The 14,234-nt window shown below is 41.3% G+C and overlaps 1 protein-coding gene across 1 annotated transcript in view; it reads right to left on the bottom strand.

Annotated features, from left to right (window-relative positions):
• CCDC150 (coiled-coil domain containing 150) overlaps nucleotides 1-14,234 on the bottom strand; it is a 306,895-nt gene that overhangs the window by 163,989 nt on the left and 128,672 nt on the right. Inside the window, exon 11 of the mRNA XM_078665390.1 lies at nucleotides 8,904-9,028. Within this exon, the coding sequence (XP_078521516.1) occupies nucleotides 8,904-9,028 (125 nt within the window). The remainder of the gene's footprint in view (nucleotides 1-8,903; nucleotides 9,029-14,234) is intronic.

Below are 14,234 nucleotides of genomic sequence, written 5' to 3'. Positions count from 1 at the left end.
ACAATAGGGAACTTTAAAGAAATGCATAGATTTGTCGTTTGTGATACCAGTCCAGTAAACTTACTGGGACTTGATTTGTTGTGCAAAATGAACTGTACTATCTTTTGCACACCAAAGGGCGTCGAAATTCAGACCCCAGATGAAGATGGCATCTACAAATTAATGTTAATCAGACCTGACTCAGAAATTAAACGAATGACTATACAAGACTTACCTGAAGGACTTCAACAGACAGTGAAACCAGAAGTATGGGACTTTACTGGCAAGGATGTAGGATTAATGGCAAATGTAGATCCTATACAAATAGCCATGAAAGAAAATGCAGTTTACCCCAATACCAAGCCCTACAGAATGAGTGCCGAAGTGAGAGCAGGAGTTGCCATTGAAATACAGAAATTGCTAGAAGCAAACATCATACAAGAAGTGATGAGCAGCCCGTGTAATTCCCCCTTAATTGGAATTAAGAAACCTAGTGGCAAGTACAGAGTAGTGCAGGACCTGAGAAAGGTAAACAAGATCGTTGTTCCTTGCTGTCCTATTGTCCCGAACCCCGCAGTGATCCTGTATAAGATTCCTTGGGATGCTGAGTGGTTCACTGTGATAGACCTTTGTCACGCATTCTTTTCGATCCCATTGCATCCAGACAGCAAATTTATTTTCTAATTTGCTTTCAACAGTCACGTGTATGTTTGGAATCGTGTTCCCCAGGGGTACACAGAAAGCCCCTCTATCTTTAATCAGATCCTGAAAAAGTGTCTTGAATCTTTAGTCTTACCTGGAAAATCTGTTTTGGTGCAATATATTGACGACCTCTTGGTGGCGTCCAAAAGTCATAGGGATTGTGTAATTGACACCATTGCCTTGCTGAATCACCTAGGTGAAAAGGGACAGAAAGTGGCCCCTGAAAAATTGCAGTTCTGTTCAAAGTCCGTGAAATATCTGGGGCACCAGATAGAAAAAGGCATCAGAAAAGTCACTTCAGAGAGAGTCAGAATAATTCAAAAGATGCAGTTACCCCGTACTCAGAAAGAGATCAGAATGTTCCTTGGAGTTGTAGGTTACTGCAGGCAATGGATTGTGGGATTCGCAGTCCTAGCAAAGCCTTTGATAAAAATGACAAAGAAAGGAGCAAAGGACCCAGTTGAATGGGATGATGAAAGCTTAACAGCATTTACTAAATTACAAGATTGTCTGTGTACAGCCCCTGCTTTAGGCATGCCTGACTATTCTAAGGAGTTTGCCCTGTTCTGTGACACACGAGACAATTGTGCATTGTCAGTCTTAACTCAGGAGCATGGGCTGACTAGACGCCCCGTGGCATATTTCTCTGCCACTTTGAATCCAGTGGCTGCTGGATTACCTGGGTGCCTGAAAGCAGTAGCTGCAACTTGCACAAGTTTGGAACAGAATGAATCCATTGTGATGGGACATCCTGTAACTGTGTATGTTCCACATGCAGTTGTAATTTTACTGACCCGAACTAAGACCCAGTATCTCACCCCTAGTCGGCTGACTTAATACGAGAGGATTCTCGTGGGTGTTGCAAATGTAGTCATTACTCGGTGTAATATCCTGAATCCCGCCACCCTACTCCCTGATTCCATGGTTGTAGAAGATGAAGGAGAGAACGAGCATGACTGCATTGACCTGACAGAATTCAGTACTAAACCCCGCCCAGACATTAAGGAAACACCTTTGCCTGTACATGATGAGGAGTTCTTTGTGGATGGCTCATGTATGAGACACGAACTTGTAGGCCTAAGCGCTGCTTATGCTGTAGTCTCTTTAGACATCATTAAAGAAGCATCATCTCTATTTGGAGTAAAGTCTGCACAAGTAGCCGAATTGATAGCATTGATAGGAGCTTGCAAATTGGGAAAAGACAAAAGAATAACAGTGTATACTGACAGTCAGTACTGTTATGGGGTTGTGCATGACTTTGGCCAATTATGGCTACAAAGAGAATTCCTGACTTCATCAGGTACCCCCATTCGAAATGGAAGGGTTGTACAAAATTTACTGGAAGCAATCCAATTACCAAAAGAATTAGCAGTGGTCAAATGTGTTGCCCATAAAAAAGGCCTTGACGCTGTGTCTTTGGGAAATGATTTTGCTGATCAAGTGGCAAAACAGTGTGCTAAAGATCGCATGTCAATAAATATCAAACTGGGGGGGACCGGAAACAGCTGCCAACTTATGGTGTTTGAAGAAGTGCCTACTTGGGATGAGGTGAGAGATTGGCAGCATGCAGTGCCATCGAAAGAGAAGGAAAGGTGGAGAAAACTTGGTTGTCGACCGAGAAGTGAGGATGGTGTCATTGTGGGCCCAAATGGTATGCCTGTGTTACCTAGACGCCTGCTCGCTTCTATGGCAAGGTTGATACATGGAAATTCACACACTGGTAGGGATGCCATGGTTCTGGTGTTTCAACAAACCTGGTATAACCTGAAGTTCAGGAAGGTAGCGGAATCACTCTGCCAGAGGTGCTTGACATGCCAACAGTTCAACGCTGGAAAAAGAACAGTAGTTGAACTAGGAAAAATTGGAAAATCAGGAGGTCCCTTTGTAAGAATTCAGATTGACTTCATCACCATGCCTCGCTGTGAGGGAAAAAGATATGTCCTTGTCATTGTCTGCCTGTTTTCAAAATGGGTGGAAGCTTACCCTGCCAAACAGAGTGACGCCATAACCGTAGCCAAATTGTTACTACGAGAATTGATACCTAGGCTCGGGGTTCCAGTCACTATTGAATCAGATAGAGGCAAACATTTTCAGAATGAGGTAATCGATCAGCTCTGTAAAGCATTTGGAATCACGCAAAAGCTGCACTGTGCATATCGTCCAGAGGCTTCTGGAGTGGTAGAGCAAATAAATGGCACTATAAAATCAAGATTAGCAAAGATGCGTGACTCTACTGGCATGAACTGGATAAATGCCTTGCCTCTTGTTCTGATGGGACTCAGAAGTATTCCAGACCGAAAAACAGGCCTGAGCCCCCATGAGATCCTGATGGGAAGAGTGATGAGACAAGCATGGGTACCAGGATACAAACTGTTAGCATTACTGATGATTTGGTACTTGAGTACTGCAAGCAACTGGGTGACCAAGTGCGTTCTATCTCTCGCCAGATTGGGTAAGACGCCGTCGCCAACCCGACAACTCCAGTTCACAAGTTGGTTCCTGGTGACTGGGTTAGAATCAAGAAGCATACTCGTTCGAGTTGCCTTGCACCAAGGTGGGGAGAAAAGCGCCAGATAATACTGGTGACCACGACAGCAGTGAAGTGTGCAGGCGTTCCCAAGTGGATCCATGCCAGCCATACACAGAAAGTGATTCTAGACGAGGAACCTGGAGCTGAAGGTTGTCCAGCTGAGGGGTCTGCAGACGCCGGTCCTGAAGTAGCTGATGACGAACAGCCGAGCACCAGCCAAGATGATTGGATACCCATAATCGACCTAACTGAAGACCCAATCAGAACAAGAGAGCGAAGCTACGAAGATAGAGAGTGGAACAGAGAGGACGAGATAGGCACAGGCGAAGACCCTCAGATCATTGAGATTCACGTCAAGTCTGAGGACGAAGAGGAAGGTCAGACAGGGACAGAACAGGTGATTGACACACCTCCACTAACTCCTGAAATTGAAAAGGGTCAGACTAGAACTAGTGTAAACGTTCAAGCAGAAGAAAATCAAGAGATCGAAGTGCTTGAACAGGATCAGATAGAATTAGAAGAACGTGTTCAGGACACAGAAACAGAGACACTTGAAAGCCGAACCCAAAATTCACCTGAACCAGGCCAGCTTAGTAACCAGGCAGAAGAAATAGATACAAGACCTGGGACTAGTCAGACAGGAAGGGAAGAGACAGAAGCAGAAGTGCCACAGACAAACGAGAATAAAAGAGCGTTAGAAAAAGCCAAATCACAGTGCCCACTAAAAGACTCAAGAAAAAGAAAAATATTGAACCAAGATACATTAAAAGACTGAGACTAAGAATAAAAACAGTAGAAGAAAAACTTGCAGAAAGAAGGAAAAGTCCTCGAATTGCAGAACAAGCTGGAGAAAGCTCCAAAAGAAGGAGTGATCGAATAAAAAGACTGAACGAAAAATACCACGATCCTGAATGGACATTTTTAATTTTGGAGGATTTTGAGGATCTTGATATAACTGACGAAAGTGACGGAGAACCGATTGCTGATCAGTCTACAGAAGAAGAAGACGAATTAACCTGAAGTTGTTCAGTGTAAGCTACCTGTGAAAAGTTGCAAAGAGGGGTTGAAAGCTTCTTCTGAGCAAAATGTCTGATTCAAACGTGAATGGAAGGCCTAGACGCAGTTGTTACAAAACATGCTTCAAAGTATGTATATGTAGTATAGCTATAGTGATAATAATTTGGATAGGACTAACAGTTTTCATTCCTTTTATGGTAAGCAAAAATACTAATATTGATCCTACACAGACTGTAACTACTGACACTGAAGAACTGACAACACGAAGTGTAGAAAGACGTGAAAAAGCACTCAGACAAACAAAACAAGACTTAGAAGCACCAGATGAGGAAGGACTACATTATCATGGAGTAAAGAACCAGACTAATTTAAATGTTTTTGCAAACCTGTTAGTACATTATGTAGAAACTATGGAGATAGAAGACTGCTATGTCTGCATGAAGCTACCTACTTCTGTAGCTGAAGGCGTGATTTATCATCACCTACCCCTGACATATGGAATTTCCTGTAGCATTTTAGCAAGCTTATTTTACAAAAGAGGACCGTTACAGTATTATTACTCTAACTCAGACGTGATATTTTCTGAACTTCCCATACGTGGAAACCTGAATCCTGTACATACTAAAAGTGACGTTACACGTTATATGGGAGAATACTTTCTGACTATAGGTACCATAGACTTGAATGAAGCACACAGAGATAACTTGACCTGTTCATTACATGAACAAGAAAAAATGTTTTTAAATATGGCAGAGAAAAGAAGGGAGAGTTTCCAAAGAAAGGCAAATGACAAAAGACAGAAAACTCCTAAATGGGCTGAAAACATGGAAAGCACCTCAAATGGTGGGGTGGTCCTGCTTTGTTGCTGGATTTCGAAAGGAAAGGGAAACTCTGTCTTCATCGCTAGAAGACTAGTTATTATAATAACATTTTCATTGGTTCCAGTCAATGTGAACACAATTACAAGGTAATTGGAGGTTGGGGTTTCAAAAATGGGTCAGAACCTGTGTTTCCCGGAATGCATTATATATGTGGAGACAAAGCTTATTTCAAATTGCCGGATCACTGGTATGGAAGCTGCTACTTTGGCATTGTTTTCCCGAAAATGTACCATGTGAATAAAATTGCTGGAAGCAATGAAAACACTAATGGCTTAGTGCGTAGTAGAAGAGAAAGCGTAGGTGAAATAAAGGGTAGTATTTTTAGTGCACTGATACCTGGAGTGGGAGTGGTTCTGAACACACACAGAATTTGCAAAGTGTCCACTATAGTGGATGTGTTGTCTACTGACACAGCTCATGGATTCCTGCTGGTCAATACCGAAATGGTTGCGATCAGATCAATGGTTTTGCAGAACAGACTTGCGCTTGACACCTTATTAGCAAAAGAGGGCGGAGTCTGCCGGATGCTGAAAGCGCAACATTGTTGCACTTACATACCGGATAAAAGTGTACAGATCAAAAGATATGTAAAAAAATATTAATAATTTGGAAAAGGAACTTAAACCACTAGAGGTTGACAGTGCCTGGAAGAGGCTGGTTGATGGTCTCTCCAATGTAGGTCATTGGTTTGCTAATTTAGGTAAAAGTTTATTGTTCAAGGTATTGATGCCAATTGGAGTGATAGGTTTCATAATCTTTCTCATATTTGTCTGTAGCAAATGTCGCAAACACACAAAGAAATACACTGTGAATAGAAGAGGTGTGAAACGGAGTATGGATGAGCTTGAATTGGAAGAAGTGAATAATCAGATTTACAAGAAGGTGAAAAATTCTCGCCCTAGCAAAGATGTGAAAGAGAAATTGAATCGCTTGTTGGAAGAGATTGAGATGCAAAAGGTGTGAAAGAAGTTGGCATCTGGTTCCATTTTTGTTTGTGATGATAGTAAATATCATCAAAGAGGGGATTGATAGAGCAAGAATTTGCATATTACGCAACTTGCTCGAGTCATGAACCTCGAATCTGTTATAACCTGGTAACAAAATTGTATGTTGTACTAATTTTCCTTTATTTTTGAATGTGCGTGTATCTTAGTGATGCTTGCCTATGTGTTTTACTAATACGATTAATCTGTGTCCTTAAAATGGCCGCTGCTTTGGAATTTTGCTTCTGCGCATGCGTTAGTCACACTCACGTGACGTGACGTAGTTGTAATTCTGGAGGGAAAGGGTGCGCATGCGTAATAGCCACAAGATGGCTGCTTATGTATTAACGTGGTGAAGCTCGTGCAGATGCTCTCGTGTTATTGTGTATTGCACTAATATATAACGGCATAGTATATTTTTATAGTGATAAACCATAAGTACACAATCATGATATGTAGTATATTCATTTATTTCTATGTTTTAATTTGTTTTCGCTTACTTTTCATGTATCGCGATAATTGGGGGGTCCGACCAAACCGAGAACCATCTTGAAGGTCCCTTCTGCGCATGTCGCGCAACCAGAGAGAAATGTCCTTGAACAGTGGAACTCAGCCAGCTGGCAGCCACAGTCAAGATGCTCCTGTGAAAGCCACCTCTGACCCAGGAGGATGGAGCAGAATTTGTTCTTTAGTTGTAACAAATGTATTTCTCTATTGTTTTCTGTGCAACTTTTCCGTGGGAACCCCAATCTTGCTAGGCGGATCCCTAGAATGTAAATTTAGGCTTACAGTAGTCTGTTCTGATTGGTGTGTTAACCTAGCCTACCTTGGGACCAATCGAAATTGGGGATTCTGACACTTTGCAACATTTGGGGGTGGTACACTGACCCGAAAACAGTATAACTAGCCTAGGTTTAGCTATAGAATTTGTCCGACTTGTCTGAATAGCTGACCTGTCACTGACCCAACGCACTCAATAGGTGAGTGAATTTACAGAGCGCTGCGGAGCACTCTGTCCGAATTTGACCATAGACTCAAAGGTTTTACTAAACCTTAAGTGCTGGCGGAGCACTTTGCTGGGGAGTTCGCTAACCCAATCAGGGTTCTGACTGATAGCTGCAGAGAGGGTGGAGCGCAGGCGTTGCTTCCAAACTGCGGGTGCTGGTCGTTCCTTGGTGGTCCTGTCCTGATCCTAATCTGGTTTTCCTGTCCTGTCTTGGGGTGTCCATTCTGCACCTGCTGTACCCCTTGATGACTGTCCTTCCTGGGGGTATTTCCTGTCCTTGACGATCCGTGGCCAGGGTTGGTTTTCACACCATTCTAGGTAAATATATCGCTGAGAAACTCTAAAAACCTGCACCTTTCTATTTTTCTGTCTTTGCTTCAATAAAGACATACCTTTGCATACGTTAATTTTTCCATGCTTTCCGCAATCTACTATATGAAAAGCTATTACATTTTATTCATTAGCATGTTCCTATGTTTCCCTACCTTTTACAGCACGTTCTTTTCCGCACTATCTATGAAATATAAATGTGGTTTGAATGAATTTTCTCTTGCATTCTGATTTGAAGTTATAGTGTGTTCCACTTGTTACCCTTCCTATAGCCATTTAGGATTTCAAATTTTCCACTAATTTCTCTGAAGTACGTCCCAATAGTATAATTCTAGTACATGCATAAGTTTGCTCATTTATAGATGTTTATTCTTAAGTTCCAGTTTTAAGTCTACTTAGCGTGTTCCCTGTCGCACTATTTACAAACTTAAATGATTGCCCTTACACTTTTCTTGTATGGTTAATGTGCTTTTTGTTATCTTGATTATCGATTGTCTTTTAACTGTAAGCCTAATGCTCTCAGAAACTGATTTCTAGATAAAAGCTTTAAAACGTCTCAGTTGTCCGTGGTCATTTTATGAAAGATATTAAAGTTGGGTTTGTATTTTGCCTGCCTTTCTTTTACAGCTAGCTCCCTAATCTATCGTGGTCATTAGGTGCCCGTAACGGTGGATGGTAAGTCGGGTACACTGGAATACAGTAGGAAGGAATCAGGGTTGCTGATGGTAGGTTTGTGAGGTCACCTGATTAATGTATATGGTGAATTGAAATCTATGGGCCCGAAAACTATATGGTGAAATTGTTGGTCGGGTGACCCACGATCTCTATCAGTAACATCAAGGGCACATTGGTAGTGAAGATGAAGACTGGGACAGACCTGAAGAAATTAAGGATGTGCAAGTTGGATGATGACAGGCACGTGGAAAGTAGAGGGGCGATTGGTCATTGGGCAGCAAAACACAGCAGAAAGGTATTGGCATATGGGTAGAAAAGTATGATTAAGAGACAGGGAAGGCACATGGGTAGTGATGAATGTGGAAAATGAATAGTGATTGATGACAGATGGGGACAGGGCATTTGTACTGGAACATGGAAAAGAATAAAAAGATATATATATATATATATATATATATATCTTGTAAAGGACAGAGGAAGGCTGCAGGGTGGAGAACGAGTGCATTGACTAGTATATCGCCAATGGAAGCTGAAGTAAAAGAAAGGGAAAAGATGGCAAATGGATAATAAAGTTAGACACATGGAAATTGAGGTATGAAGACAAGCCGAGAAACTGCAGATGAAAAGAGAACAGGAGGGTGAAGCGCACATGCATTGGGATTTAGCAATGAAGTCGTGGAGGGAAAGGACTAGGGAACTGATACAAATGTTTTGTTTTTCAAAAGCAGCACGCTGATAGTGGGGGTCACTGATAACCGTAACGTGAACCCTCTCCTTGCCCAGCTTTCCCCATAGCTCACAGCTCTCTCTCTAGTTTGTTCCGCTCGCTCTGGGCAGATTTCAGCTCTGCTGTGATGTTTAAACGAGCAGCATCCAAAAGCAGATCTTGTTCATGAAGCTTTTTAGCCATCTTTTCTTGCTCGGCCTGTAAAGGTGAGAATAGGAAAAGTGTCACAACAAACTGTAAATCCAAGGCTGAACCATGGAAACAGAGGATAATACTGTCAAGCTGTAATCAGTGAGGTTGGGGCAAAGGTATATGTTTGAAGAAAGAGGGACATTTTAGAAACCAGTTCTTGGTTTGATCCATCCCTCCCATCTATCAGGAACTAAAGAAAAGAAAAACTATTATCTTAAAAAAATATCAATAGTAATTCTAAATTAAAAAGAGCTGTGATTGACTTAAAAAGAAAGGTACTGGACCAGCAAAAAAGATTAGAAAGAGTAAAGTTAGAAGTATTAGCCACCTTTAAATGCCCAATAAATTGACACTCTTCATGAAGCTGGGTTTTCAACTGCGGACATATAGAATACTGTTAACACTCTAGCAACAGACAAAGATCTGAAGTGCTGAGTGAACAACCTTATAGGGTTGACAGCTATCCTGCACCAGCATGCACAACCTGGTCACCCAAATTATCCGAGCCCTATCCAGGATCGTGTTTCGACCCAGTTTCAGGGCTCATCACTACTGCAGCAGGTTATCTATCACTCCTTTGCAGCTTTTGAACCTAACCAAAGCTGCAGTGCATTATGCCACAGAAAAAAAACCTTGTGCGTGAGGTGGTTTGACCAGAATCATAAAGAGTTCAAAATCGAGCAACATTTAGTAGTGGATAGGGCAAAAGTGCCCAAACCCCGGACTGCAGCATTTAGAGATTTTGGGAGAGGGGCCCAGAGAGAGGCATTTGTGGAGATAGAACTAGATTTTGTGGAACCTTTAAATAGATTGTATTTTGCCCATCAACTCTAAAGTTCTGTAGTTATCCTATATCTTATCTCCATCCATACATCCTAAGTACATGTTCAGTAATGCAGAAATAAAAATGACACAAACAATGACTTGCATTCTGGGGAGACTAGGATGGTGAAAATGTATATAATGTTGGGGCTATTCACAAAGGTAACTTACACTTGTGAGTAAGTTGCACATGTAAGTTTACTCTTACACTTGTAAGTAACTTTACAGTCAAATTGTGAATAGGCAAAAGTAGTAAAGCTTCTTCAAAGTCTAGACTTACATTTATAAATTTGTCTCCACCAACTAACTAGTATATCTGATGATATTACAGGAAGTGAAGTCACAAAACATTATATCGATGATAACAGGATGCTTGTTTCCGGTTCCGGTTCAGGGAAGACCTGGCTTGGCAGTTCAGGCTGGACTGTTCCCATGAGGCACATGGTCAGGCCTGATTTGCATATAGCTGGGTCTGAACTGACGTGGCAAAGTGAGCTAAACAAGGATGATGGATTCAACCCAGATCTTTGACTGGGGGTGAGTGCCTGAAAAGTTTCAGCGCACCGTCCATCATCTCCTTGTGTTTAACCTGACAAGTGACTCAAGAAATAATAACATATCAAAAAAATATAACAAGGCTTTGTCAATGCCAATAGGTCTGGCTTATGAATGAAAGTGCCCCATGTGTCACTGATGGGTTTAGGCACCCAATAGGTCATCATACATGTATGTACCCTATCACTCATTTGTCTACTCATGCATCTATCCATAGACTCACTCTTGCATGCATCCTCAGACACAATTTCAGTTGTAGCATGGCCACCACATTTAGAATCAACGTGTTGGCCATCTTGGAATGGTTAAACAACAAGACACTATGAGCAACACCATTCCATCATGGTCTCCTGGTTTAGAGGGAGTGGCCAGGAGGGATTCAGCACACTTCAGATAATATGAGTGGCAAGCAAGTGATCCGCACTTCATGGAGAAGCAGTAGTATCGTCTTAAGAATATTGAAATAAAAAGGGGAGAAGCAAAGAAATGAAAGGGAAAGTATAACAGCAGAAAATTAAGCAGTGAAGGACTGGCCAACCAGCCCTGACACAGAAGGATGCTCATTTTCAGGTAAATGTACACAAATGATCAGAAAATGCAGTCATGGACTTAACCATTACTGCATGCAATACGCTGAAATTGAGGCGAGCAGAGTGTAAAGGACACTCCGACAGACCAATGGCAGAAAAGAGCTCAACAAAAGGCTGTCTAGGTACACTCTGTACTTATATGCTTATTTATATTAATGTATGTATTACTTAATGATTTTCTTTGTTACAAGATCCTGGCAGATAGCTAAAAATTATTACACTGCCCATCTTCTCTTTTTATGGTTTATCAGAGGTACAAGCCAATAGCAAAAGCCTTCCCAACAAAGGTCATTTGTGACATGTTATTCAAGAAAATAACTATCTGTAGGCTTTAATACAAATAAACAACAATCCATCCAACCACGCCTATTGACTTTAACATGTGCATTTCACAATCAATGTCAGCCTGCTACAGTAAACAAAACTTTTCATAATAAAGAGATCAGATCTATGGCATCGAAAATATTTTCCCTAGTGAACCCTTCAGGCCTCTAGCAGTTTTCATTCGACTGTCACCATAGCCAATTCAGACCGACTATGTTGTGTATAAGCCTTCCCACAAGTCAGCCATCAGATATACCATAATAAAATTACAAATATGTACACAGTACAGCTGTCCTAACAATATAAAGTCCCTACTAGGCTAATAAGGATTAGCATAGTGCAAATCGTCCATCCCCATGGTTTGTTAGGATTGGTCACATGCACCAAAACCCTTGCCTACCAAGGTAATCTGCAAGATTACATGTAACAAAATACCTACCTCCAGGTTTTAGCACAGGGTAATAACAACTCACTCTTAAAAAGCTTACGCTTCACTATTTTGACACATGCCCTTCACAATACGTTACAAAGGCCTACTTGTTTTGAGATAACTTTGCCTTATGATCATACTACAAATACGGAATTTACATAACTTTTCAGAGTGAATTGATAAGGCCTTTACCAATGGCTGGACATTATATACAACACTTACAAACTGAAGTGTGCATAAACTTACAACCATCATGCATAAAGTTTTAAAATTACAAATATTGACAAAATTACAGTTAGCAAAACAATACACAACAATCTCAAGAAGGGCAAACTGAAATTCTGCTTCCTCTGTTTGCCAGAGTGGGTGACGAACACTAAAAACCTTTGCCTACTACGATAATCTGCGATATTACACATAACCAAATATATTTCTACAGGCTGTAACATAATGTAACAACAATCTACTGTTAGTGGCCTATTGGATTAACTGTATGCTTCGCACAATAATTAAGCAAGGCCTACAGTCTTTGTACTCATTTTTCACCATGCACAGGCCAGACCTATGGCATCTGGCATAAGATTTCCCTGCACACCAAATAAACTTATAGCTGCTATATTTGGCTTGTCACCATAACCAACTCAGGCCTTCAGTACTCCAAGTAAGTTTTCCCACAAGGCAACCATCAGGCACAGGCAAACATTCATACAAAAGGGTAACTATATACAAAATTACAGTCTACAAAGAAAAATACTATCTCCCCAAATGAGGCTAAATAAGTATTCTCCATGTGCAAAGTTTCTATACCCATGGTTTTTCAGAGGGGGTAACAACACCAAAACCCTCATCAGTAAGTTAATCTGGGAGATTCCATGTAACAAGAAATCTACCTGTAAGCTTTCAGAGTGATAACAATCAGCCCTTAAATATTTATTGATGATAACCTAGGCTTTTCACAATCAATACGCCAGGCCTTCTACTGTTCTCATAACATTTCCTAATAAACAAGCAAGCCTATTGCCTTTATTACTGGCTTATCATTATGACCAACTCAAGGCTACTGTACTGAGCTTTACACAAGGCAACTGTACGGCACAGTGGTAAAAGTATAAATGTGCATACAATTCGTAGTGCATATCTCTTATCCCCACAGCTTGTTCTGGAATATCAACACCAAAACCTTGCCTAATATGGTAATCTGTGACATTCCCTGTACGTCTGCCAGTAGGTAATACACACACACATACATATATGTACATATATTACCTACTGCCGGTTGCCAGTAGGTAGTTATAGTTAGGTCCATGTTTACATAGTAAAAGCATTTTTTGACTTGCCTATAACTTTGGGGCTGGTTAATGATTCTTCACGAAATTTCCCCCAAAAAGTGTCAAGTTAGGTCTTGCTGTCCATGGAATGTTTCGAGATGATCTGTCAAGCAAGGGCCGAGGAAAAGGGGTGTAAAAAAATGCATTTTCCCTTGTTAGTTCCCATGGAGTCTTTAGAAAGGCCTGCAGCCCGAACTGCTGGATGGAATTAAACCAAATTTGTCAGAACAGTAGATTTGGTTGCAAGAGACAAGCCCACTGAATAAGGAAATATCTATTTGGTATAACAGTCTGCTAGATGCCGAAGACCATAAGACCCCCGCTTCTGTAGCAGTGTGGACAGGATCCCCACTTGGACCATCAGCAGACCTTTTGTATGAACCCTCACTGAAGACCCTGTACAGATCAGTTAAACCTGCCTGCCTAAAGAAAAATCACTTTTTTGTTATTAATAGACTCTACTACACCCCGGCAAAAATTGCAAAGTTTGCTCCTTTTCCCGTTCCTAAATGCCCTAGATGCGCAGAACCCTTAGCAAATGACTTACATATTTTCTATGAGTGCTCAGCACTCACAAGATACTGGGCTGAGGTAGGGGACAACTTACTGGGCATATTTAATACCAACATTGAGATCAATATACAACTGGTATTTTTTGGAGACGATGGTCAACTCAGCCAGAACCTTTCGCAGAAAGATAGGGGCCTATTACTGAATTTGATACTGCTGGCAAGAAGGGAAGTGTGTAAGAGGTGGAAGGATGCCCTACCCCCGCAAAGGGAGGAATGGCTCAAAGCTGCATTTGCTATGGCGCGACTAGAGTACGATGGAGCGGAAGATAAAATCTTGAATATTTGGCACCCCTTGGTGAGCTGGGGCAAGGACTTAAGATTATTGTAACATCATTGGTCTTATGATTACACCAGGGTCCCATACAAAACAATGGGACTGGTCGGATGACCCAAGCGAGTGCGGTAAGCCGTAGGGGCGACCAGTAACGAAGGCGGCTTCATAAGACCCGCAGAGGCTTGTCAGGTGAGATGAGGACCAAAAAAAAAAAGAATTAAAAAAAAGAACAGTAGATTTGGTTATGCAGATTGTGCTTCTTGTTATTTGGTGTAAATATGTTCAGTTGTTGTTAAGTAATTTAAGAGAATAAAGTT

The sequence above is a fragment of the Lissotriton helveticus genome, chromosome 11, assembly GCF_964261635.1.
Source record: "Lissotriton helveticus chromosome 11, aLisHel1.1, whole genome shotgun sequence".
NCBI classification, from domain to species: domain Eukaryota; kingdom Metazoa; phylum Chordata; class Amphibia; order Caudata; family Salamandridae; genus Lissotriton; species Lissotriton helveticus.
This window is presented reverse-complemented; position numbering and strand designations above follow the sequence as displayed.